Raw genomic sequence first — 20,824 nt, 5'->3', positions numbered from 1 at the left:
CCCTTGCCCTTGCCAGGCAAGCGCTTATTCTACTGAGCTATCTTCCCACCCCCTATTATTATTTTTAATGTATTTGGTTGTTACAGGGTATCACTACGCAACTCTGACTCATAGTGATCCTCCTGTCTTCAGCCTCCCCAGCACTGGGATTACAGGCCTACACCACTAGGCCCAGACTCTATGGCCAGCTCTAGGGGCCAGGCTGGCGCAGCACTGCTGGGGATTGAACCACAGTCCCTACGCTTGCCTGCACATGCCTCAGCAGGTGCTTTAGCCCACTAAGCTGTCTTGCTGGCTCCACACATCCATAAAGATCACCAATGACTTAGTTTGTATGTCACAAACTTCTCTCACTGTCCTCTGTTGGAGATCAGCCTTTATCTGGCCCTGTGCACAGTAAACCAGGGGGCTACATCTAACCCTTCCCTTTGGCTGTGGCCCTGGCTGCTCTGCTCTGAAGTGTCTATGTTTTTGCTTCTGTGGGTTCTCCCTCTCAGGCTTCATATTACTCCTGGACTCATGGCGTTCACCTCCTTTAGGACGTTACCTCTATGACCCCTCCTATTCCAATGAGAGTTACTGACACTGTGATACCCCATTCACTATCTGTCCTGCCACTTCTGTTACTTCTATGTTTCCAAATGAATTTTCCCCTGTTCTGTCTTCCAGTTGTTCAATTCTTTCTCTAGTTAGGTCTAATCTGCAGTTCATCAATCCATTCAGTTTCTTTCAGCTTCACTGAGATTGGATTTACAGACAATAAAACAAACCTATTTAAAATGCATAACAACATATTTTGGCTAGGTTTTCTTGAAGTTATTATGATTTTCTTTCAGTATTTTGATTTCACAATTTTTCAACTCTTGCATAGTAATGATAATAGTATGCACTTTTCTCCTAGGTTCATCAGTTGCTAACATTTTGTTATATTTGCACACAATCCTATGATTGCATTTTTTTTGATTTTCAAGAGCTATCTGGGTGCAGGCAGAATGAGCTGGCACCTCTGTATTTCAGCACTGAGCTCAAGGAACAGAACATCTCTACTCACAGGCCTGTGTGGCCATTAAGTCGCTCACAGGCCGCTAGTGGAAGCTCACTGAACCATGTGCAGTACATGTGCCCAGCGGGGACATGCTATCATCCCTTCTGGTATTCCTGTAGGGACTGCACACCTCTGGCAGGGACTGGGTTCAGGGATCTAGGTGGTTCAGGCTGGACTTCAGTCCCTGAGGAAGACAGTCCTGTTTCTAGGGCACTTTTGCCTTGGAGACCCCTAAACGCCAACTTTTGTCTCTGGACCCCAGGCGCAGCTTCTCAGGCACTGTTTTCATAACTGGAAATCCCCTGAAGGCTGTAGGCCAGTGCACCCACCAGCTGCTGACCACAGCGCATCCTCAAAGGGCCACGCACACCCCAACGTCCCTAGCTGCGCTCTGGAGAAGGCTCTTCACTGCAACCTCAACCTCTTTCTGTTGCCAAACTCCCTCCTTTCAGTTTCAACCTGGATTCCTTAGTGACTTCAGTTCTTCCAAGCTTTTAAGAACTGTTAGCTGGGCATGGTGGTGCACGCCTGTAACCCCAGCACAAGGGAGGCTGAGGCAGGAGCACCTCAAGTTCAAACCCCGCCTGAGCAACTTAGTGAGGCCCTGTCTCGAAAAATAAAAATGGGCTAGGGACGTAGTTTAGCACAAAGGCTCTGGCTTCAGTCCTCAGCACCCTCCCCTGCAGACAAAAACTGTTTCAAACATTTCCCACACTGGGGCTGCTTGCTCTGGGCGCCTGCTGTCCATGGGAGGCATTTCTGTGTTGCCATGCTCTTCTGGGCTTCCCCTCTATGTTGCCTTCAAGTTTATTGAGGCTTTAAATTGAAGAAGTTCATTTTTTTTTTTTTTTTTTTTTTTTTTTTTTTTTTTTTTTTTTTTTTTTTTTTTTGCACTTCTGCATTTTCCTCCTTGCTGGTTTGGAACTGCACTCTACTTCTCTTCTAACTGGCTAATCATGATGCTTCCTGCAGTTTCAGCATAAGAAGATGCTAAATACTCTCTGGTCCCCTGCCCCAAGTAAGCACCCCAGACCCTGCTGTGCCACACTTTCTCTTCTCAGCCAGAGCCCAGTCGCCCTCACACACGCCTGTTTCAGCCATGCTGGTTACTCCAGATACAGGTTTGGGTTCCCACATGTGCACTGGGCTGCTCTTGTGGTGAAATGTTCCTTTTTGCTGAAAAGCTTGTTTTAGAAATCCCTCTAGGCCAGATGTGGTGGCACATGCCTATAATCCCAGCACTCGGAAGGCAGAGGCAGAAGGATCACAAATTAAAGGCCATCCTGGGCTACATAGTGAAACCCTGTATCAAAAATCCAAAATGAGGGGCCCAGGAGATGGCTCAGTAGAATAAGCGCTTCCCTGGCAAGCGCAAGGGCCTGAGTTCAATCCTCAGTTCTGCAAAAAAAGAAAAAAAATCCAAAAAGAAAAGGAAATGTCCTTGGCACAGGCAACCTGGAGGCATCAGCGTTCCTTCATCAGCAAGTACATGGATTTGAGCTGTATGCTATTTGGCTTCTTGCTGCTCCAGGAACGGCTTGGGAAAGAGCCTTGCAGCACCCAGACTTTGAGTCTCTTAGCTCGGAGAGGCCCAAGCAGGTGATACAGGGCACATAGCAGGGACAGTAAAACTTGAAGTCAGAGAGACCATTGGCCCCCAGGCTCTTTCCAGGGCAGTGCCCAGTGACACGCACCCATGCACCTCTCGAGGTCCAAAGTGGGCACTTGTGCTTGGCATGTATGCCTTCTGTGTCATGGGCTTGGGACCCAGGAGCTGCTCCAGCCCCTGCTTTCCTGCTGGAAACTGCCAGACACACATTTTGTCTCCAGGCCTCTGGTAGCTCTGTCTTGTTTCTTTGGGGCTTTGCTGCTTCTGTGTGACCTTCAGACCTGCCTTCTTGGGTACTAGGCCTGTCCCCAGCCCTTCTCTGGCTTCCCTGAGCAATGCCCAGGCTCCTCCCTGGGGACACTGGCAGGGGTGTGGTCCTAGGGTCCGCTCCTCTCCATCTGTAAACCTGCCCTCTCACCAGCTCCAGCCTCACGACTCAGGCTGAAATGCAGCATGGGACTAGGGAGGACCTGGTCACGTTGCTGCTCCAGGGAGGGAAGGGAAGGCAGCAGGCAAAGCCCCACCCTGCTGTGGAAACTGACGGTTGAGCACAGGTTTTTACCCCTGACCCCGCCTCCCCAAGGGAGTCAAGGCCTCCCTCAGCTGCCCATTACCTTGTAATTCTTGTGCCTGTTCCCTTCACAAGAGCCCATACAGGAAACAACACACAGACTAGAGGCTGTGTCTTCCCCCCACCCCACCCATCAAACCTTCCAAGGCCCCCTCAAACGCAGCCCCCACTTGGTCAGCTCTCCCGCCTCCCACATCCCGCTGACCCGTCTTTGAGGTCGAGCCCCGGGCAAGGTCACCACTGGCCTGCGGAGCAGCCTCCTTTTGCATCCCCTAGCTGGGATTGCTCAAAGACCCGGCGGTCCGGGTTTGGTCCTGGTGGGCACTGCCAAGCTGGCGGGAGGCCGAGGGCAGGGAGGGGCCAAGAGAACAGATGCCTCGCCCCGCCCGGAGTCACGTGAGAGCCTCTGGAAGCGGAACTGGGGCTGCAGCCGAGCCCCGCGGTCCGCGCCCCCGACCTCGGTGCACCCGCACCCCGCTGCAGCCATGCGTTCCCCTCGGTCTCGCGCCCTACCTCTCGCGCTCCTCATGACACTCCTGGCCTCAGCCCGCACCGCCGCAGTCGAGGTCCCGCACCTAGTGCGTGTGGACATGGCCCGCTCGCTGCGGCCCCTTCGGCCCTTCTGGAGGAGCACCGGCTTCTGGTGAGCACCCCCGGAGAAAACAGGCCGAATGAGCCCGCCCTGCAGCATAGGCCCCCAGGCAGCCCAGACTCTGTCGGGGTGGGGCTGGCACCCTGCTAGGTCTGAGGAGGTCGTGCTCTGAGTAAGTGTGCTGGTTTAGGACGCCAGGCTAGGAAGGCTTGAAACCAACGCTGGCTGCGTCCCTAGGAAGGGAGGCCCTTCCCTCTCCGACTACGGCCCTGTGTGCTTCTTTCGCAGGAGCTGAGAGCCTTGAGAAGTAAGGGCACTTTTTTTTTTTTTTAAATAGGTAATTGAACCATTTTTCTGGATTCTCTCAACCTGCTTTTATCTCCGGATCAGGTCCCTGCTCGTAACTTTTCTTTGCTCAGCCAATGTATGGGCTTAAGGATTTCCTTGTTTTCTTTCCTGCCTCAGGGTCCCCCCCCCATTGGCTGGGTGCCCCGTCTGGGTATGGGGTTTCCTCCCCAGACAAAAGAGGTGCTGGGAGCTAGGCTCTTCCTGGTGGGCCGGTAGCCTCGAGGGCAGCCAGGGTGTGGAGTGACCTCCCCATGTCGCACAGAACCTCCAGTCTCTGACTCAGTCCCACAGCTAGGATGAGGGTGCACAACATTCCTGGCCTGGGGGCAGTTTATTGTTAACTAGTTTTCATCTTTGGGGCCTGGTCAGCACCAATGCAGGGCACCCTGTCTGTCCCCAGCCCCCCGTTGCCACATGAGCAGGCTGACCGATATGACCTCAGCTGGGACCAACAGCTCAACCTGGCATATGTGGGTGCTGTCCCCCATGGTGGCATTCAGCAGGTCCGGACACACTGGCTGCTGGACCTCATCACAGCCAGGTGCGTGATGCTGGGTGGGACTGGGAGTGGGGGCCAGGGCTGGGGGGCTCTCACTTCCTGTTGGAGCACCCTGCAGGGGTTGAGGGACATCCTGGCTGGGGTGCTGAGGGCAGCCCTTGGTGTCTCCCTGGAGGTCACTGTAGAGGGCCAGGATCAACTTGTGTCCACGGCCCTGGATTTTTGTGTACTGTGTGGTTGGTGGTGTAGCTGCTCAGGAATGCAGTGCCTGAGGCCCCACTGAAGTTGTGGTGGTCACATGACCTCCAGCCTTGGCACTGGACCTACTGCCTTGGAGCTGGCACCTGGTCTGTAGGCATGAGCACCACATGTGAGGAGCGCTTGGGGTATAGGTGGCCTCCAGAAACACAGATGCTCACACCCTGGTCATGATTCCAGCTCCTTCCCAGGAGGGTGGGTCTGGGCAGGCTCTGGGACAGGGTGTCCCTCTCCATACTTGCAGGACTCTGTTTGGATAAGATGGCAATGTGGCATTCAGCAGGGCATGGCCCTTCTAAGCTCGGTCAAGGCACTCGGTAGGTACTGGCACTAGGAGAGCGTAGTTGGTCCCCGAGGCAGAGTTCCAGGTCCCTGAGCACCAGGCCCTTGAGTGTGTTCTGGTGCTGCTCCTCCATTCACAGCAGGATTCCCGTGCTCCTTGGGGCCAGGGTGGACTCTGGCCCTGGTCTCATCCCTAAGAAGGAGCTCAGTGATGGTGACCTTCAGACATCTGCCTCAGGCTCCCAGAGTGCAGGCCACAGCACTGTTAGAGGACAGAGTTGGTGGCCGCCTGCTCCCCATGGCGGGCCTGCGCAGCCTCCACAGCACTGTGCACACTGGGGAACAGCTGCTCGTCCTCGGCTCCTTGGCCCGCCCCCAGGAAGCCCCCTCTCTGGAGAGTGTCCCTCACTGAGGGGCTGCAGCAGGCCAACAGCAGGCTGACGCCCAGCGCCCCATAGTCTCGGCGCAGGTCTTGCAGCATGGCCATGCCAGCCACATCGAGGAATAGCAAGGGGGCGCAGTCGATGACCACCGTGTGGAACCCAGCTGCTGTGGACACCAGCCTGGCCCCACTGCTTGTGTGCTCCTTGCCCTCCATGGGGTCCCCCTCATCTGCCCCCAGATCCGAGTCCTGCCCTTTCTTCCTGGCAGCTGAGCACCCTGCATCCAGCCCTGTGAGGTTATAGAGTGACCGCAAGAAGAAGGCCTTGTTGGCATAGCAGAGTGGCCCCGCAAAGCGGAACACCCGCACTCCAGCCGGAGGCACCAGGCCCTCAAACTCTGCGGCATCCTCATAGAAGGCTGAGCTCCCAATACGGGCAAGCAGGGCAGCCCGAGGGCGTTGTGTACGTCCGACCAGGCTGAGCAGTGACAGAAGCAGCCCAGCCAGCAGTCCGGCCTCAACACTGACAAGCACGCAGGTGGCCGCGGTGGCGGCCCAGACCAGTGCATCAGCTGGGCTCAGTCGCCACAGCTGGGGAAGGTCTCTGATCTTGCGCAGGGCACCCCGCAGGCTGACCACAATGACACAGGCCAGAACGCTCCGCTGCAGGTCCCGGAATAGTGGCGCCAGCGCTAGCAGCACCAATAGCACCACAGCTGCACTGACCAAGCTGGACACCTGTGTCCGGCAGCCAGTGGCCGTTTTCACCAGACTCTTAGACAGGGCAGCACCAGTGACGTAGCAGTGGAAGAAGGCTGGCAATACATTGCAGCAGCCCACAGCCAGCAATTCCTGGTTGGCACGGACAGAGTAGCCATAGCTGCGGGCAAACATCTCAGCCAGTGAGATGGAGAAGGCTGAGCCCACCAGGGCCAGAGACACAGCATCCAATGCCACATGCCACATCAGCTCGAGGTCTGGTGCCTGTGGGGGCACAAAGCCAGTAGGGATGTCACCAGCCACACTTGAGCCAAAACGCTTGTGGAACTGCCCGAAGTGGGACACAAGTGTGGCCATCACAATGACCAATAGCTCCGTGGGCAGTGGCACCCTCAAGCGGCGCCGGCAGCGGTCTGAGAGCTCCTTGCCTGCCAGCAGCATCAGCAAGCACACACCACTGGTGACCATGTCGCACACGTTTGCCTCACCCAGGCCACGCAGCAGGCTCAGCCATATGCGGACCACCATGCCAGGTCCTTGGTGCCGGGGGACCCGCACGCCCAGCAGGTGTCTGAGTTGCGAGGTCAGAATGGTCACTGAGGCGCCCATGGCGAAGCCATCCAGCAGTGGCTGTGAGAGATAGGCAGACACGAAGCCTAGTCGGAGGACACCCATGAGCACCTGTGGACAGAGCATGTGGATCTCAGGCCATGCCGCAGAAGCCCTGTACCCCACAGCACCAGTACCCAGCACAGGGTGCAGCTGCAGCACAGAACCCAGCAGCCCACAGATACTACCATGTATTCTGTGTTCTGCACATGACTGTGCCAGGAGACACAGGGACATATGTGAGTTGCATGTGGACAATGGCTGGAATGCTCATGTTACATCCGTGCAGAGATTTGTCAGGGGCAGTCCCCCTCTTGTGCACGATGGGACCCCTCAAGGGGCTGGATGCACAGGGGCTCCTGGGACAGGAGGCCGTGTGGGTCCCAGTCTGCGCACTTGTGTGGCCTTCGCCGTAGTGCTGCCGGCCCTCCTGCCTTGCCGCCACTCCACCTCATGGCTCTGGCCCAGGGCCGCAGGGCCCTTCCTCCTGCCCTGCTCTGAATGTCCTCCCTCTTCCCTGGTGGTCGGTGGTGAGCACCTAAGGGAGGCCAGCCTGCAGTGCACCTGCTCCTCACCTGGTAAATCCCAGTCATCAGTGTGAGAGCGGTGGCCACACGGATGGCATAGCAGTCCCGCCCACAGTCCTGTAGCCCAGGTTTCAATGTGGCTGCTGAACTGTTCAGGGCGCTGCCATTGGCTCTGGGCCCCAGGCCATCCTGGGAAGGGTCAAAGCCAGCCAGCTGGAGCTCTCGGTCCACCACCTGCCCCACCACAAGGCACAGCAAGCTGAAGATGCCCACAGACACATGGTGTGAAGTGCCCAGGAGAAAGTAGATGATATTAGCAAAGAAGGACGTGTAGAGGCTGTAGATGGGCTGTAGTCCGGCCAACAGGGAATAAGCAATGGCCTGTGGCACCAGGATGATGCCAATGACCAGCCCGGACATGATGTCACCTGCCAGGTCCTCCCGGGGGTGGTACTGACGCAGCCAGCATGTGACAGGGATCAGGTCCTGTACCAGTGCCCAGGCCCGTGGCACACTGCACCTACAGCTCTGCTGCAGCCTGGCCTTCAGTGTCTCAATCAGGCTTTGGGGGTTGGGTGGTTGCCGGCGGACCAGCACCAGGCCCCCATCCTGCTGTGTGATGTTAAGCGACACATCCATCCTGCAGCGCCAAGCCTCACGCCAGCCTGCAGAGAAAAGTGGCCATGTCAGGTCTGTGCCCACTCATAGCCTGGGAGCAGGATTCAGACCAGGTCCCAGGCAACAGCAGATACTCCCGCTGCTCCTTCTGACCTCAGGCCCACGCCTGCTGCCCCTTGGTGGGTGGTAGTACTTGAGCACTAGCATAAGGCATGTGAGGGCTTGGGGTGCTGGCAGGCAGCACAGCTGTCCAGTCCAGGCTCAGTGCTGGCTGTGGGCTCTAGCTCCCACCTGATATCCACCATGAAGTCCTGAAGGTGATGCCTGTGGGGCCCCACCACACACACACACAGGGCTGAGGTCAGGGAATCCGAAGGAGGATTCCACCTCCGCAGCGCTCTGCTGTGGCGAAGGTTCTTGCTGCCCAAAACGTGCCCACACCAGCATCCCTGCCCCCTTCCTCACCTAAACTCTTGCCCACTCCTGTGGACACCTTAGCTCTGGGCACAGCAGGGCATGTCTTTCTTGCCATCTAGCCATATGGATGCCCCACCCCAGATCTGTGCCCACCCTGCCTGTCTTTCCTTTCCCTGCTGGACAGGGAGAGATGAGAGTGTGCCAAAAGGGGGCCTGGCCCAGCTGCAGGCAGAGGAGTGGAGAGGGGGCCAGGCCTGGCTGCACTGAGAAGAGTGGAGTGATGTCGTCAGTCTTTCTAGGGAGTCCTGAGATAGGACACCCCTTCCCTGAGTGCTAACGGCCCTTTCCAGACACGTCGTGTGCCACGGAGAAGGCACGCTGCTCTGCAAATAGTGGCTTGGGTAACCCAGTACCTCCTGACCTGGCCTGGCCTGGGCAGCTCTGTGGTGCCAGCAAGGCGGTGCTTAGAGCCCACACTGCCCACAAGTGGCCTTCGGTTTATCCTGTTTCAGGTTCCAAAGTACTTGTTTTTAGAGCCCCCCCCCCCCCAAAGTCTCCGTTGCCACAGCCCAGGACCCCTCATTTGTGCCGATTTCCACTGGCACTTGCAACTTCCTTGAGATAGTAGGCTGGGAGCCTGAGCCTGGTGGGGGGCTCCGTGCTCGAGAAGCATTGTGAGAACCATGACCCTTTCCCCCAGAGACCCTTCCACGAGTGTCCTTGGACTCCTTAAGCTCACCCATAAGGTCAGGGGCATTGATCCCGACTTTAGGTGCCACTCACTCAGTACTCAAGTGTCCCCCAGAGAAATGGCAAGATCTGTTTTTGTTCCACCTTTCCCCCCAGCGAGCTGCCTCCACTGTGGTTGGGTGGTCAGGGTGCAGGAGTCTTACCTGGGGTTGTCCTAGGCTCAAGACCTTGGGTATTGAGGACCTGGGCCTGCTGCCGGGTGGATCTCTGAGCCCAGCAAGGACGGCGAGGGTCTGGCGCTGACCTCCTGGAGCTCTGTGTGTGCTAGGCTGTTGGTTCAATTATTTACTCCAAAGATTGCTGAGTCATGGGTTTCCCCTGATGCCTGACTGTTACCTGAGTGGCTAATCCAGTGCACTAATCCTGCAAGTTGTACCGTAATCAGAGGCTCAAAAATAATTACAGTTATTCAGGCCCCCGATAAGCTCCTGGACTAGTAGGAGTGGGGCAATAGTTGCAGGAAGGATGGATGGGGAGAGGGGTAGAACAGGGTGTACCCCTGCCCCTTTCAACTCCAGGCTTTAAGGCCAGTGTATGCCCCCGTCCCACATGCCAAGAGGGAATGGAGAGGCTGGTCCCTGTCCTACTGGGGCCTGCTCTGGTCTGAGCAGGAGCAGGGTGGAAACCACAGCAACAGGCCCCAGGCAGCCTCGTCTCCAGCAGCTATTCTAGGTCCTCCCATGGAAGGCTGGCACAATTCTGCCAGTATGCACACAAATACACACCCTTGTACAGTGGGGCACTGGGGTTCTAGCCCAGTTCCAGGTGGACCATTCTGACTGGCCAGGTGCCTGGGTCTTAGGACAGGGTCTTGGGAGGCTGTGGTACACTGTTCAGTGGGGCTGGAGGGCCAAGCTGTCCTGGTCTACTGTCATACAGCCTCCACTAAGGATCAGTCTAACATGGGTCTAGGCTCAGGAGGCCACCAGCCCTGCTGTTCCTGTTCCCAGGGGCCCTGAGAGAGGAATTAGGTTCAACAAATGTTTTGCAGAACCAGGTGGGACCCTTGGGCTCCAGGACAGGGTGGTAGGGGCAGGGGTGGGGCCAACCCCCCAGAGGGAGGGGTCCCATCCAGCTCTATTTTGGAAGCTCCTCCTGGTGTCTTTTTGTGTCCCACCTGGCTCTCCATAGCCATGGGCCTGGCCAGGGAAGACAGGGAACACAGAAGGTGTGGTATATGGGAGGGTGGCCAGAGAAGAGCCTGAGTGAGCCACAAGGCAGGGCTGGGGTGCAGTGCCCCACCTTGTTCCCAGGGCATTCACCAGATGCCTTCTCCTCCAGTCCTGTTGATACTCTGGGAGACTCCTTTGGGGCAGCAGGGCCTAGGTCTCCTCCTCCTCACACCCAGTGTTGGGGTGGGAGTGTTGTTTGCCTGGCGGTTGGGAGTTATGGCTTGAAGGAGCTCTTTCTGTGGGTGTAGTTGAGTGAGTCACAGGGGCTCCTATGGGGCAGATAAAGGGCATGGACAGTGATCTGCTGGGGTACCCACGAGGAGCTGTGGGACAGTCCCTAGGAACATAGGGGCCCTTAGAGGAAGGCAGGGTCAGGAGGATCTTGGGCTTGGGGAGAAGAGGATCACAGGTGCGGGGCAGGTGGGGTCATCTGGGTGCACAGAGACCTCAGGGAACCGGATGGCCCTTGTCTCACCCTCCAGAGCGTGTGCAGTCAGGACCCATCTACCCCACTCAGCACAGCAGACCCCGGCCTCTGATTTCCCTTCTTCGGGTGGCCTTGCCCACTCAGCACAGAGAACCACCACTTTTAGGTTCAGTCTCTGGTCCAGTTCAGTGAGGGTGCTGACTGCCTTCATTTTATCTTCACAACGACTGTTCAAAATTTGAGCTCACTGACTTGGAAAGTGAACAGTGTCCCCTACCGTGGCGGGGTGTACTGGACTCAGGGACCCGGCCTGAGCTTTCAGGCGGCCAGAGGCAAGCCTGCTCAAGCTCCAAGGCCTGGACGGCAGCATAAGGCACCCTCACCCTGTCCCAGGGGCCGGACTTTGTTCCACGCTCTGAGCACGTTGGTCCGCCCACCCGGGAGCGCGCTCGGCCCCGCTGCTCACCTTGCGCGTTCTTGCCCACTCGCTGTACAAGCGAAGCTCCTCCTTCCTTCCTTCCTTCCTGTGCACGAGCGACCCTTTCCCTCACTCTGGGGCACGCTGGCCTCTCAGCTTAGCAAGTGCTGGTCCCTCCCACACCCTAATGCAAACTGGGTTCCCTTGTCGCTCCCCTTCCTCAACCCCGGGCTGCGCGCTCCCTCTCATCGCGCACGCGCTCTCACTGGCCAGGTCGCAGTGGGGTCCGGGGCGCACGCGCAGCCCTGAGGCTCCGCGGGGGCTGGCGTTGTGAATGGGCCCTTGTGCCGCATCCTGGCTAGAGCGGGTGCGCCACCAACCTCGCTAGCTCAGCCCGGCTCAGTGGCAGCCTTTCCCACTTCTCCAGGACTGAGGCAGCAGAGCTGCGCAGAGGCAGTAAGCCTGCCTCTGCCTGTGGGGGTCCTAGAGGTACCCCGCACCCCTGCATTCCTGATGCCCAAGTGAGCCTCAGCCTTTGGATACCCGTATGGGCTGGAGACACCTCTGAGGCATGGCTCCTGCGCTTCATGGGCCCTGCCTGGGGTCATGGCGGGGTTGCGGAGGTCTGGAACCCTTGGGTGTCTCTATTCCAGTGGCACCTACCAATACCGAAGTGTTGGTCTCCTTTTATTCGTTTGCTGTTGGTTGCCACTTTTGTGTGGAGGAGGAGGGCAGAACAGACCCTGCAGGGCATGGCAGAATCTGAGTAGAGACAGCGCAAGGGGAACCCACGTTGTAGGGAAGGAGCAGTCACTGGGCCAGGCTGGCTGGGGTGTGGCAGTGGTGATGTGTCACACTGTCCACCATGGTGCCCTGCCCTTGTCCCTGCTCCACTTTCTCCAGAGCCTCATCCACAGCCTCACCGAACCACTTGGTGCCCAACTTCACTCTGTAGAACCCGGACCAGGGTTGTAGCTGTCCCTTTCCAGTTCAATTCCATGGCTATGCCATAGCCCTGGATATCCCTAGCTCACCTCAAAATCCACAGGGACACTGTTTCCCTTGCCCCTGCACCTCAAAGACCACCTACTCCCACCCCTCAGTACCCTCCAGGGAGCCCACCACAGCCCCAGCTAGACTTCCTGCACCTGCTCAGACCCTTTTTGAAATGTCCAAACTCTGGAGGCTCCATTGCTGAGTCAGCATCCCATCGCCACAGGCCCCAAGGCCTCATCTTGCGAACATGCATGGCCCACTGGCTGCCCTCTGCTCTCAATTCCCATGAACCCTTCCTACCTCAGGGCCTCTGCATGGGCAGTGCCCCAGATGTGCTCATGCTGCAGTGTTCTGTTACCTCCTCAGAGAGCACTCTCCGGGACTGCTACCCCTTCAACCTCATCATGTCACTGCACAACCCTTGTACATCTGTTCCAGGTCTGGGTGGCTATCCAGTAACACCTGTCCTTGCAACCTGACCCAGGGTGGGACAGTTCAGGGTGAGAGACCCTCCATCTCCTTTCCTGTTCATCCATGCTGCTTGTTGAAGGTCAGGAGAGGGATGAACTACAAGTAGGCCAACTGGGTCCTGCCCTCCAGGAGCACTACCAACTTTCCCCTTGTTCCTTCCCACAGCACCCCACTCTAGGTTGGCTGTGTTCAGGATAGTCCCCTCTGCACCCCAGCCCACCCATCCTGCTGCCCTTTTCCAGCTGCCCCTGCCTCTGAGCATCATAGCTGTCCTGACCCTCCTGCTCTGAACCTTCTGTCCTTTGAAGGCTTAGGGGTGGGGTGGCCTATGCAGACTGGTTCATAGTAGGCTGAGTGCCTAAAAGGCCTTCTTGGTGTTGGTGTTTTCCAAAGCGAGTAACTGATGCAGAAGCCTGGCTCCCCCTGCATGGCACTAGGCAAGCTGCCTACCTGCCCCTAGATGGCCACAGTTCCATCAGGGTGCACTGAGATACATTGGTGCACTCCTCTGATCCCAGCTGTCCTTCAACAGGGGGGCTGCTGGGCAGGACCTAAAGTACAACTTTACCCACCTGGACGCTTATCTGGACCTCCTGGGGGAGAATCAGCTCCTCCCTGGTGAGTGGTAGCCCTGGCTTCCTCTTCCTCATAGCCCTTTTGGTGGCAGTATGCTCAGGACAGGTATGTGCCAGGCAGTAATGGTACTGGGCAGTGGGCACTGTTCCCATGTTGCAGGGTTTGAGCTGATGGGCAGCCCCTCTGGACACTTCACGGACTTCGAGGACAAGCAGCAGGTGTTTGAGTGGAAGGACCTGGTTTCCATCCTGGCCAGAAGATACATCAGTATGCAGGGAAGGGATATGGGAGGCTCCCCTGGCAGACTCCCCATCCTCTAGGCCACCCTGAATCTTTTGTCATGAACCCATTGTGCCAGGGTTTCCAGGAGGTAGGGGCCACCTCCAATCAGACACCCAGTCCCATCCCAACCTCTACCCTGTGCCGAGCCTAGGCCAGCCCAGCCCTGGGTGGGCTTGGCCCTTGCTGGTCTCAATTGTGGAGGCCACTCTGCAGGTAGGTATGGACTGGCACAGGTCTCCAAGTGGAACTTCGAGACATGGAATGAACCGGACCACCATGACTTTGACAATGTGTCCATGACAGAACAAGGTGACGATGCTTGCTGGGGTTCTATAGGGCTCCCAGGGAGGGTTAGGGGAAATGCACTGTTCTCAGGACCCTCCTTCCCTTCCAGGTTTTCTTAACTACTATGATGCCTGCTCTGAGGGTCTCCATGCTGCCAGCCCCAAACTGCGATTGGGCGGCCCAGCAGACTCCTTCCATGAGCCTCCCAGGTCCCCACTCAGTTGGAGCCTCCTGCGGCACTGTGCCCATGGTACCAACTTCTTCACTGGCGAGCAGGGTGTGCGGCTGGACTTCATCTCCCTCCACAGGAAGGTGTGCTCCCTGCCTGTCCCTCCCTGTCCTCCAGCCACCCAGCCCTGCGTGCTGACATCTTAACCCTGCTGTAGGGAGCAGGAAGCTCTATTGCCATCCTTGAGCAGGAGGCAGTGGTCCTAGGCCAGATCCAGCAGCTGTTCCCTGAGTTCAAGGACACCCCTATTTACAATGACGAGGCAGACCCGTTAGTGGGATGGTCGCTGCCGCAGCCTTGGAGAGCAGACGTGACCTATGCAGCCTTGGTGGTGAAGGTGGGCTGGGCCTTCCTGCTGTGGGATGGAGTGGCTGGGCTAGCTGAGGTCCCAGCTGGCCTGCCATCTGCAGGTTATCACCCAGCACCAGAACCTGCTGGTTGCCAACGCCAGCACTTCGACCTACAGGCTGCTGAGCAACGACAACGCCTTTCTGAGCTACCACCCACATCCCTTCTCACAGCGCACACTGACAGCTCGGTTCCAGGTCAACAACACCCAGCCACCTCACGTGCAGCTGCTGCGCAAGCCGGTGCTCACAGCCATGGGGCTGCTGGCCCTTCTGGGTGAGGAAAGCTGCCCCGGGGGTCGGGTGGGAGGCCAGGGTGGTCTGGCCAAGGATCCAAGGTACGGAGGCAGGATGGTCGTGAGGGGAGCACAGGTTCCTCAGCTGCTCTGTTTCTTGGGATGCGTCCCCCGAAGCCCCGCCCCTCCCAGCCTGAGACCCCTTTTAGGTGAAGACAAGGAGCATATGGTGGGAGACCAGGTCGTGGGGTTGGGGACCAGCTGCCCCAGTGACTGTCCCTCGGCCTTGCAGACGGAGACCAGCTCTGGGCCGAGGTATCACGTGCCGGCGCTGTGCTGGACAGCAACCACACGGTGGGTGTCCTGGCCAGCGCCCACCGCCCCGAGGGCCCAGGAGACGCCTGGCGCGCCACGGTGCTGATCTACGCGAGTGACGACACCCGCGCGCACCCGGGCCGCAGCGTTCGGGTGACTGTGCGCCTTCATGGGGTCCCTGCAGGCCCAGGTGAGTGCGGCGTGGCTGGGGGCGGGGTAGGGTACAAGGAGGGACGGGCTAGAGAGCCAACCCCCAGCGTCCCGCCTCGCAGGGCTCGTCTACACCACCCGCTATCTAGACAACCGGCTCTGCAGCCCCCAGCGCGAATGGCAACGCGCTGGCAGCCCTGCCTTCCCCTCGGTGGCGGAGTTTCGGCGCATGCGCGCAGCAGAGGTGCGCAAACTCCAAGGGCTGGGGGAGCCCCGGGGTCGGAGGCGGACGCCAACCTGGTCTTCTTCGTTCCCAGGACCCGGTTGTCTCCGCACCGAGACCCTTCCCCGCCGGGGGCCGCCTGACACTGCGCCCTGAGCTTGCGCTGCCCTCGCTGCTGCTGGTGCACGTGTGTGCGCGTCCCTCTGGGCCGCCGGGCCAGGCAAGTGGCCTCCGGGTCACCCAGATCCCCCCCCAGGCAACCCTTCCCCAGGATTCCCGACTCACCCACCCTCACGTCTGCTTCTTGCCATCAGGTGACCCGGCTCCGTGTGCTGCCCCTGACCCGAGGGCAACTGGCTTTGGTCTGGTCTGATGAGCGAGTAGGCACCAAGTATGTGAGGGTAGTGTGACTTGCCCTGGTGCCCACCTGTCCTAACCCTGGAATTATGGGCTGTGCCCCCTCCCTCCCTTTCCAGATCCCTCCTTCCTGGTTGCCCTGTGTGGGGTGTGGGGCTCGTGGTGATCCTCCTGTTTCAGCTTCACCAGCACTGGGATTACAGGTGTGCACCACCACTCCTGGTTTTGGTGGCATGGGGCCTTGCATGGCATGTGGTACCGGGTATCGAACCCGAGTCCTTGTGCTTGCCAGGCAGGTGCTTAGACTGCTGATTTAACTCTCTGGCCCCATAGTATGGCTTCTGCTCATACCAAGAAGAGTGCCACAGTCACAGCAGTGCCAGGAGGGGGGCTGGCAGGAGGAGATGGTGGCCCCTGTGAGCCACTGGCCCTCCTAACCCTGACTTCCCCAGGTGCCTGTGGACTTACGAGATCCAGTTCTCCCTAGACGCCAAGGTATACACCCTGGTGAGCAGGAAGCCGTCGACCTTCAACCTCTTCGTATTTAGCCCAGGTACACCCACAGCCACAGCCCTGGTTTCAGCTCCTCCTGTGTTGGGTCTCACACATACCTGGTGGGGTGGGCCCAGGGACTGTGAGGACATTGTGGGCTTAGGTGCGCTCACTAAACACCACACATACCTTGTGCTTTCAGACACTGCTATCGTCTCTGGCTTGTACCGCGTGCGTGCACTGGACTATTGGGCCCGGCCAGGCCCCTTCTCTGATCCTGTGCCATACCTGGAGGTCCCAGCTTCCTGAGGGTCACCAGTTCCACACTGACCAGTCAGGAGCCAAGATGGGCCCACTGACCACTGGCCAATCAGTTAGTTGTTGGCTTCTTCTGCCCCTACCCACTCTGCACCTCTAAAGTGACTTGCTGCCCATCAGTCTTGGGGTCAGCCTCTGTGGACCCGTCTGGGTGGACAGAGGAGAGAAAGGAAGGGGATGGCAGGCACTCCGCTTCCTTCTGTTGGCCAGAGCTACCAGTCTGGGTGGGGAGCTGCTGCAGGGGCTGAAGGCACTCTTTGGCGGGGAGGATAGCTCAGCAGACTGCCAGCAGAGGCCTCCAGTGCCCATTGTGTTTGTGTGACCTTTGTGGCTATCTTGGCTCTGTCTGAAGCCGCACAGCTAGGGCACAGTGGGCAGGGGCACAGCTGTTGTTCACTTCTGGGTGGCCTACGGAGCACGTATGTCTGTATGCCACTTCTATATATTTTCCTTCTTGCTAGCAGCCTCTAGGAAACATCATGAAGCATTTTTAAGGAGTGGTCTAGTGGCAGCCCAAGACTCCTTCTTGGAGACACAAGTATACTCTGTCCTCAGTATCCTGGACCAATAAGTCATGTGGCCAGGTGGCTGGCGTTGAGCCTCCAGTGAGGCTCAGTCGCAAGCCTGGAGCCACATTCCAAGTGGGGAAGAAGGTATGGCAGCAGAGGTAGGCTAGCCTTGGTCCAACAGCTGTCTGGCAGGAGCACAGTATTGTACCACAGCCTGGCCTGCTGAGCCCTTTCCAGCCAGCATTACCTATCATCCAGGAAGTAGGCGAGCCCCAACCCACAGTCCCACTGGCTCCAGGCCTCAGGAGGTGCAACAGATAAGGACATCTCATCTTTCTGCAGGATACCCCACCATTTTACCACTATGGAGTCCCTGCATGCTTCTTAGGAAGCTCCTGAGGCAGTCCAGGGTTTCTCTCCTACCCCATGGGAGACGTGACTAAGGCATCTAGGGTGTGTATTTTCTCTTGTTCGCTGCATCCAGTCAGTGGGATCAAGATCTCCTGGGCAGCACCGGGAGGCTGAGACAGGAAAATCACTAATTCAAGCACAGCCTAGGCAACTTTCAGATTTAGCTCTTTCAAAAAATAAATTTAAAAGAGGGAGCTGGGAGGAGCCAGGTGTGCTTACTCTGCAATCCCAGCACTCTGGAGGCTGATACAAGGCTATGAGTGCAAGTTCAAGGCCAGCCTGGACTACATATTGAGATCTGTCTTGAAAGAAAGAAAGAGAAAGGCAGGCCGGAGTTATAGTAGTTTGGTGTGAAGACTGTGTCCAGTACTGAAAGGAGGCGGTGTGGGGGGAAGACCCTGCTGGGTGGTACCTGATCATGAGAGAGCAAAGGTGTGCTGACAGCCCTATCACATGGAGCCGGGCTATCTCAATTCTTTGTGTGGGGATGGGAAACAAAAGCTTTAATATCAGATAGCTCAGGCTGGCTGATTCTTGTCCAGGCCTCAACTATGTTTGGTGCTGCTGCCAGTTACACTGTGTATCCAGCACCTATCTGCAAGTTTCGCAGGGCACAGACATGCCCTCCTGGAGCCGCACTGTGTACCTAGGACTAGAGGAGGGCCTGCAGGAAGCATGTGGGGCCTTGCAGATTGGCCACAGCACCTGCTGCCCGATCCAGAGCCCGCTGCCTCTGAGCAGTGGGCACGTGGTCCTCAGATGCAAATGGAGCGTTCCGGGGAGACCGCCTGCCCCCTCTTCCCACAGATTGAAGCCCATGGCCCAGCAGGCCCTGTTCCTGGGGGTGCTGCTGCCTCTCCAGGGCTCTGAGCCCACAACACAACTTGGTCGCTTCTTAGGTTCTGCATGTCCCCTGAGGGCACCTCACCTCAGAATCATGCTGGTGTGCATTCAGGCTCTGACTCACCTTGCCTGGGAGTCCATCATCCCCACAAGTGCCAGGTGGGTGGCATAGGCTTCTTACCGGGTCCTGTTTTGGGCCTCAGCCAGCGTGTCACACAGAGGCCCTGGACTGTCCTGGACAGGTCCCTGGGCCCAGGTGGAACCACTTCTCTCTTGGTGCTCCTGGCTGTGCTTCAGGCTGCTCTGGATTGGAGGAGTGGGGTGGAGTCTGGAGCAGATGAAGTGCCAGGCTTCCAGGTAGCTGCCTCAGTGCTGGTGATGGGAGGAGGCACCAGCCTGCAGCGCTGAGGCCCTCCCCATGCCTGTGTGACACCACTGTCCTCCTCTGCCACTCCTTGGGCTCTGTCTCCTTTCTAAAGGGGAGGGACCCAGGCTTTCAGTCCCGCTGTTGCCGTGGCAACCCTGACTTTCCCCTCATCCCACCCACACCACTATGTAATCTGAGTAACAAGATGCCACTCCCCCAAGTTTAGCTTAGCTCCTGTACAATGTGCCACCTGATTCCAGAACTCCATTTGGAGATTTGTGGCCTGGGCCACTTCTGGCCCACTTAGGGAGGGGACAGAGAGGAGACTGTGCAGGCTAGAGCCCTGGGCACACTGGCTGTTAGCTGACATGGGCCCTACCTGGCTCCCAAGACCAGTTGGGGGTGTTAATGGGGTCTGGGTGGGGCAGACAGATGCCTGGGTATAGTGCTTGGGGTCTATAGGTTTCTCCTTCCTGGGCTGTACCTCTATGTGGTCATGCAGGACAAGTCCTGCTCCCCATAAGTGAGCTCAGACACTCAGCCCAGGTCAGTACCCTCCATGGCCTTTAGTTGAGGCTGCCTGGGTGGGCACAGGACAGGGTCCCCTGAGGAGTGCCCCCAGTACCCAAGGCCCCTTCCTTGCTAAGGCAGAGCTTGGTTTAGACACCTCTGGGCTGAGCCCTGGGGTCCACTCATGTCCCTCTGTGACCTTCCGAGGGCCCCACCGGGCCTTGCTCCTGGGCCTGGGTGACCACCAGGTGGGATAGTGATACCTCCAGAGCATGCTGTGTACTAGGTGCCCACCACTCCTGTCCTTGTCCAGCCCCAGTAAGCACCAGAAAGTGCTGGTGGCCAGTGGTCACACCACGGCATCGCCTCAGGGGGACCCAGGAAGCTGCTCCTATCAGCGCCCAGCCATGTCCTCTATGGCCTGGGCCAGGATTTGGCTCTGGCTGGGGGATACACCTATCCTGGCAACAGGCTGCTGAGCCCACAGCACCCACTGAACCTGAGTCTGCTTAGCTTGCTGCAGTCAGAGTCAGAAGTTGGGGACCTTTGTGGAGGGGCTCCAGGAGGGCCCATCTCCCTGTCACCAGCAGAGGACTCCCAGTAGCGCTGTGGTCCCCTCCTCCCTTATGAACATACTAGCGCCACCCTGGACTGTCTCGTGACACTCCAACAGCCATCTTGTCAGGGGTCAGGATCCATGGAGATACTGATGGCAAAACAGGACCGCTGCATTTGACTGGGGCTGCTTCTGGCACCCAAGTGTTCCTTGGAATCAAAGTCTGTGGCTGTCCTTCCACTCTGGGATTGGGTGCCTGTGTGCCAAGAAGGAGGAGCCCCGTGTGTGTGGAGGGGTGAGACCTGGTGTGCGGGACAGTGCCTCTGCTCAGGGTCCACTTCAGTGCTGAGCTGGTGTCTCCTGACTGCTAACATCTGTCCATTAACAGGGCAGATTGGGCTATGGCAGGGGACAGGGTCAGTTTGGTTCAACAAACAGCAATCTGGCTGGGGATATAGCTCAGCAGCACCTGTTTGGCAGGCATGAGGTCCTGAGTTCAATTCCTGGTACCAAAAAACCCCTGATGTCATGTGTGGACATAGAGGCCACTTGAGGCCAAAAGGCCCTGAGTTAGGCCACCTTGGGGTTCACAGGGGCTGAAGGGAGTCAGCAAAGCTGGCAAATCCCAAGCCTCAGCAGTGCCATGAATGCAGTGGTTCATTGAGTCACTGATCACACTCACAGTAGGGAGAGCAGAGCCCACCTGCAGCAGAAGCCGGAAGCTGGAGGTGGCACAACGGTGCAGGCTCTGTCTTCCACCCAACAGTCATGCCATGCAAAAGTGCTCATTTTATATGGTGTACAAATAACATGTGCCAATCCTATGGTAGTAAAAAGGCATTTTTCTTTTTTTTTTTTAATTTTTAAAAAGCTTTAATACAGAATCGCTGACATGAAACTGAAGTTTCCCCAAAACAAAAAAAGTTATCTTTAGAAAAGACAGTAAAACAAATTATCTAAGACAGATAAACATTCTTATAAAAACTTAGTTTCCTACATCCTCTCCTTAAAAGAAACACAAAATGGTTCACTATGTATAACCTCTCAGACAACTATTGTCTAAAACCGTTTGCACACATTCAGCACACGCCTTAGCTGTCGTACTCA

At 57.4% G+C, this 20,824-nt stretch overlaps 2 protein-coding genes across 8 annotated transcripts; one reads left to right on the top strand and one right to left on the bottom strand.

The window, feature by feature from the left end:
- The first annotated feature begins 3,386 nt into the window (after positions 1 to 3,386).
- Positions 3,387 to 17,642, top strand: Idua (iduronidase, alpha-L-). Of its 7 annotated transcripts, none has more exons than XM_023700411.1 (15): positions 3,387 to 3,868; positions 4,566 to 4,706; positions 13,244 to 13,329; positions 13,447 to 13,554; positions 13,783 to 13,878; positions 13,964 to 14,166; positions 14,241 to 14,420; positions 14,506 to 14,707; positions 14,959 to 15,171; positions 15,254 to 15,375; positions 15,449 to 15,574; positions 15,669 to 15,745; positions 15,831 to 15,914; positions 16,164 to 16,264; positions 16,406 to 17,642. In XM_023700411.1, exons 1-15 carry the CDS (start codon positions 3,711 to 3,713, stop codon positions 16,510 to 16,512), a joined length of 2,004 nt encoding a protein of 667 aa, XP_023556179.1. In that variant the 5' UTR covers positions 3,387 to 3,710; the 3' UTR covers positions 16,513 to 17,642. The 7 variants fall into 7 exon arrangements, with proteins under 7 accessions (XP_023556179.1, XP_023556171.1, XP_023556192.1 ...); XM_023700403.1 differs by having other exon boundaries at positions 3,388 to 3,868; positions 14,494 to 14,707; XM_023700424.1 differs by lacking the exon at positions 4,566 to 4,706 and having other exon boundaries at positions 3,388 to 3,868; positions 14,494 to 14,707.
- On the bottom strand, positions 4,706 to 8,105 carry Slc26a1 (solute carrier family 26 member 1). The gene is made up of 2 exons (XM_012516383.2): positions 7,491 to 8,105; positions 4,706 to 6,987 (listed from the first exon to the last, which is right to left on the bottom strand). Exons 1-2 carry the CDS (start codon positions 8,079 to 8,081, stop codon positions 5,470 to 5,472), a joined length of 2,109 nt encoding a protein of 702 aa, XP_012371837.1. The 5' UTR covers positions 8,082 to 8,105; the 3' UTR covers positions 4,706 to 5,469.
- Positions 17,643 to 20,824: the final 3,182 nt, after the last annotated feature.

The sequence above is a fragment of the Octodon degus genome, unplaced genomic scaffold (assembly GCF_000260255.1).
Source record: "Octodon degus isolate 3935 unplaced genomic scaffold, OctDeg1.0 scaffold00006, whole genome shotgun sequence".
NCBI classification, from domain to species: Eukaryota; Metazoa; Chordata; class Mammalia; order Rodentia; family Octodontidae; genus Octodon; species Octodon degus.
This window is presented reverse-complemented; position numbering and strand designations above follow the sequence as displayed.

What these genes read in the sequence shown, in the direction of transcription:
- Idua (XM_023700403.1), top strand. Translation starts at nt 3,711, where the DNA reads ATGCGTTCCCCTCGGTCTCGCGCCCTACCTCTCGCGCTCCTCATGACA. An exon ending in GGGGCTGCTGGCCCTTCTGG is followed by an intron (nt 14,708 to 14,958) that starts GTGAGGAAAGCT and finishes TCGGCCTTGCAG; the next exon opens with ACGGAGACCAGCTCTGGGCC. An exon ending in CCTCTGGGCCGCCGGGCCAG is followed by an intron (nt 15,575 to 15,668) that starts GCAAGTGGCCTC and finishes TCTTGCCATCAG; the next exon opens with GTGACCCGGCTCCGTGTGCT.
- Slc26a1 (XM_012516383.2), bottom strand. Translation starts at nt 8,081, where the DNA reads ATGGATGTGTCGCTTAACATCACACAGCAGGATGGGGGCCTGGTGCTG. An exon ending in TGATGACTGGGATTTACCAG is followed by an intron (nt 6,988 to 7,490) that starts GTGAGGAGCAGG and finishes CTCTGTCCACAG; the next exon opens with GTGCTCATGGGTGTCCTCCG.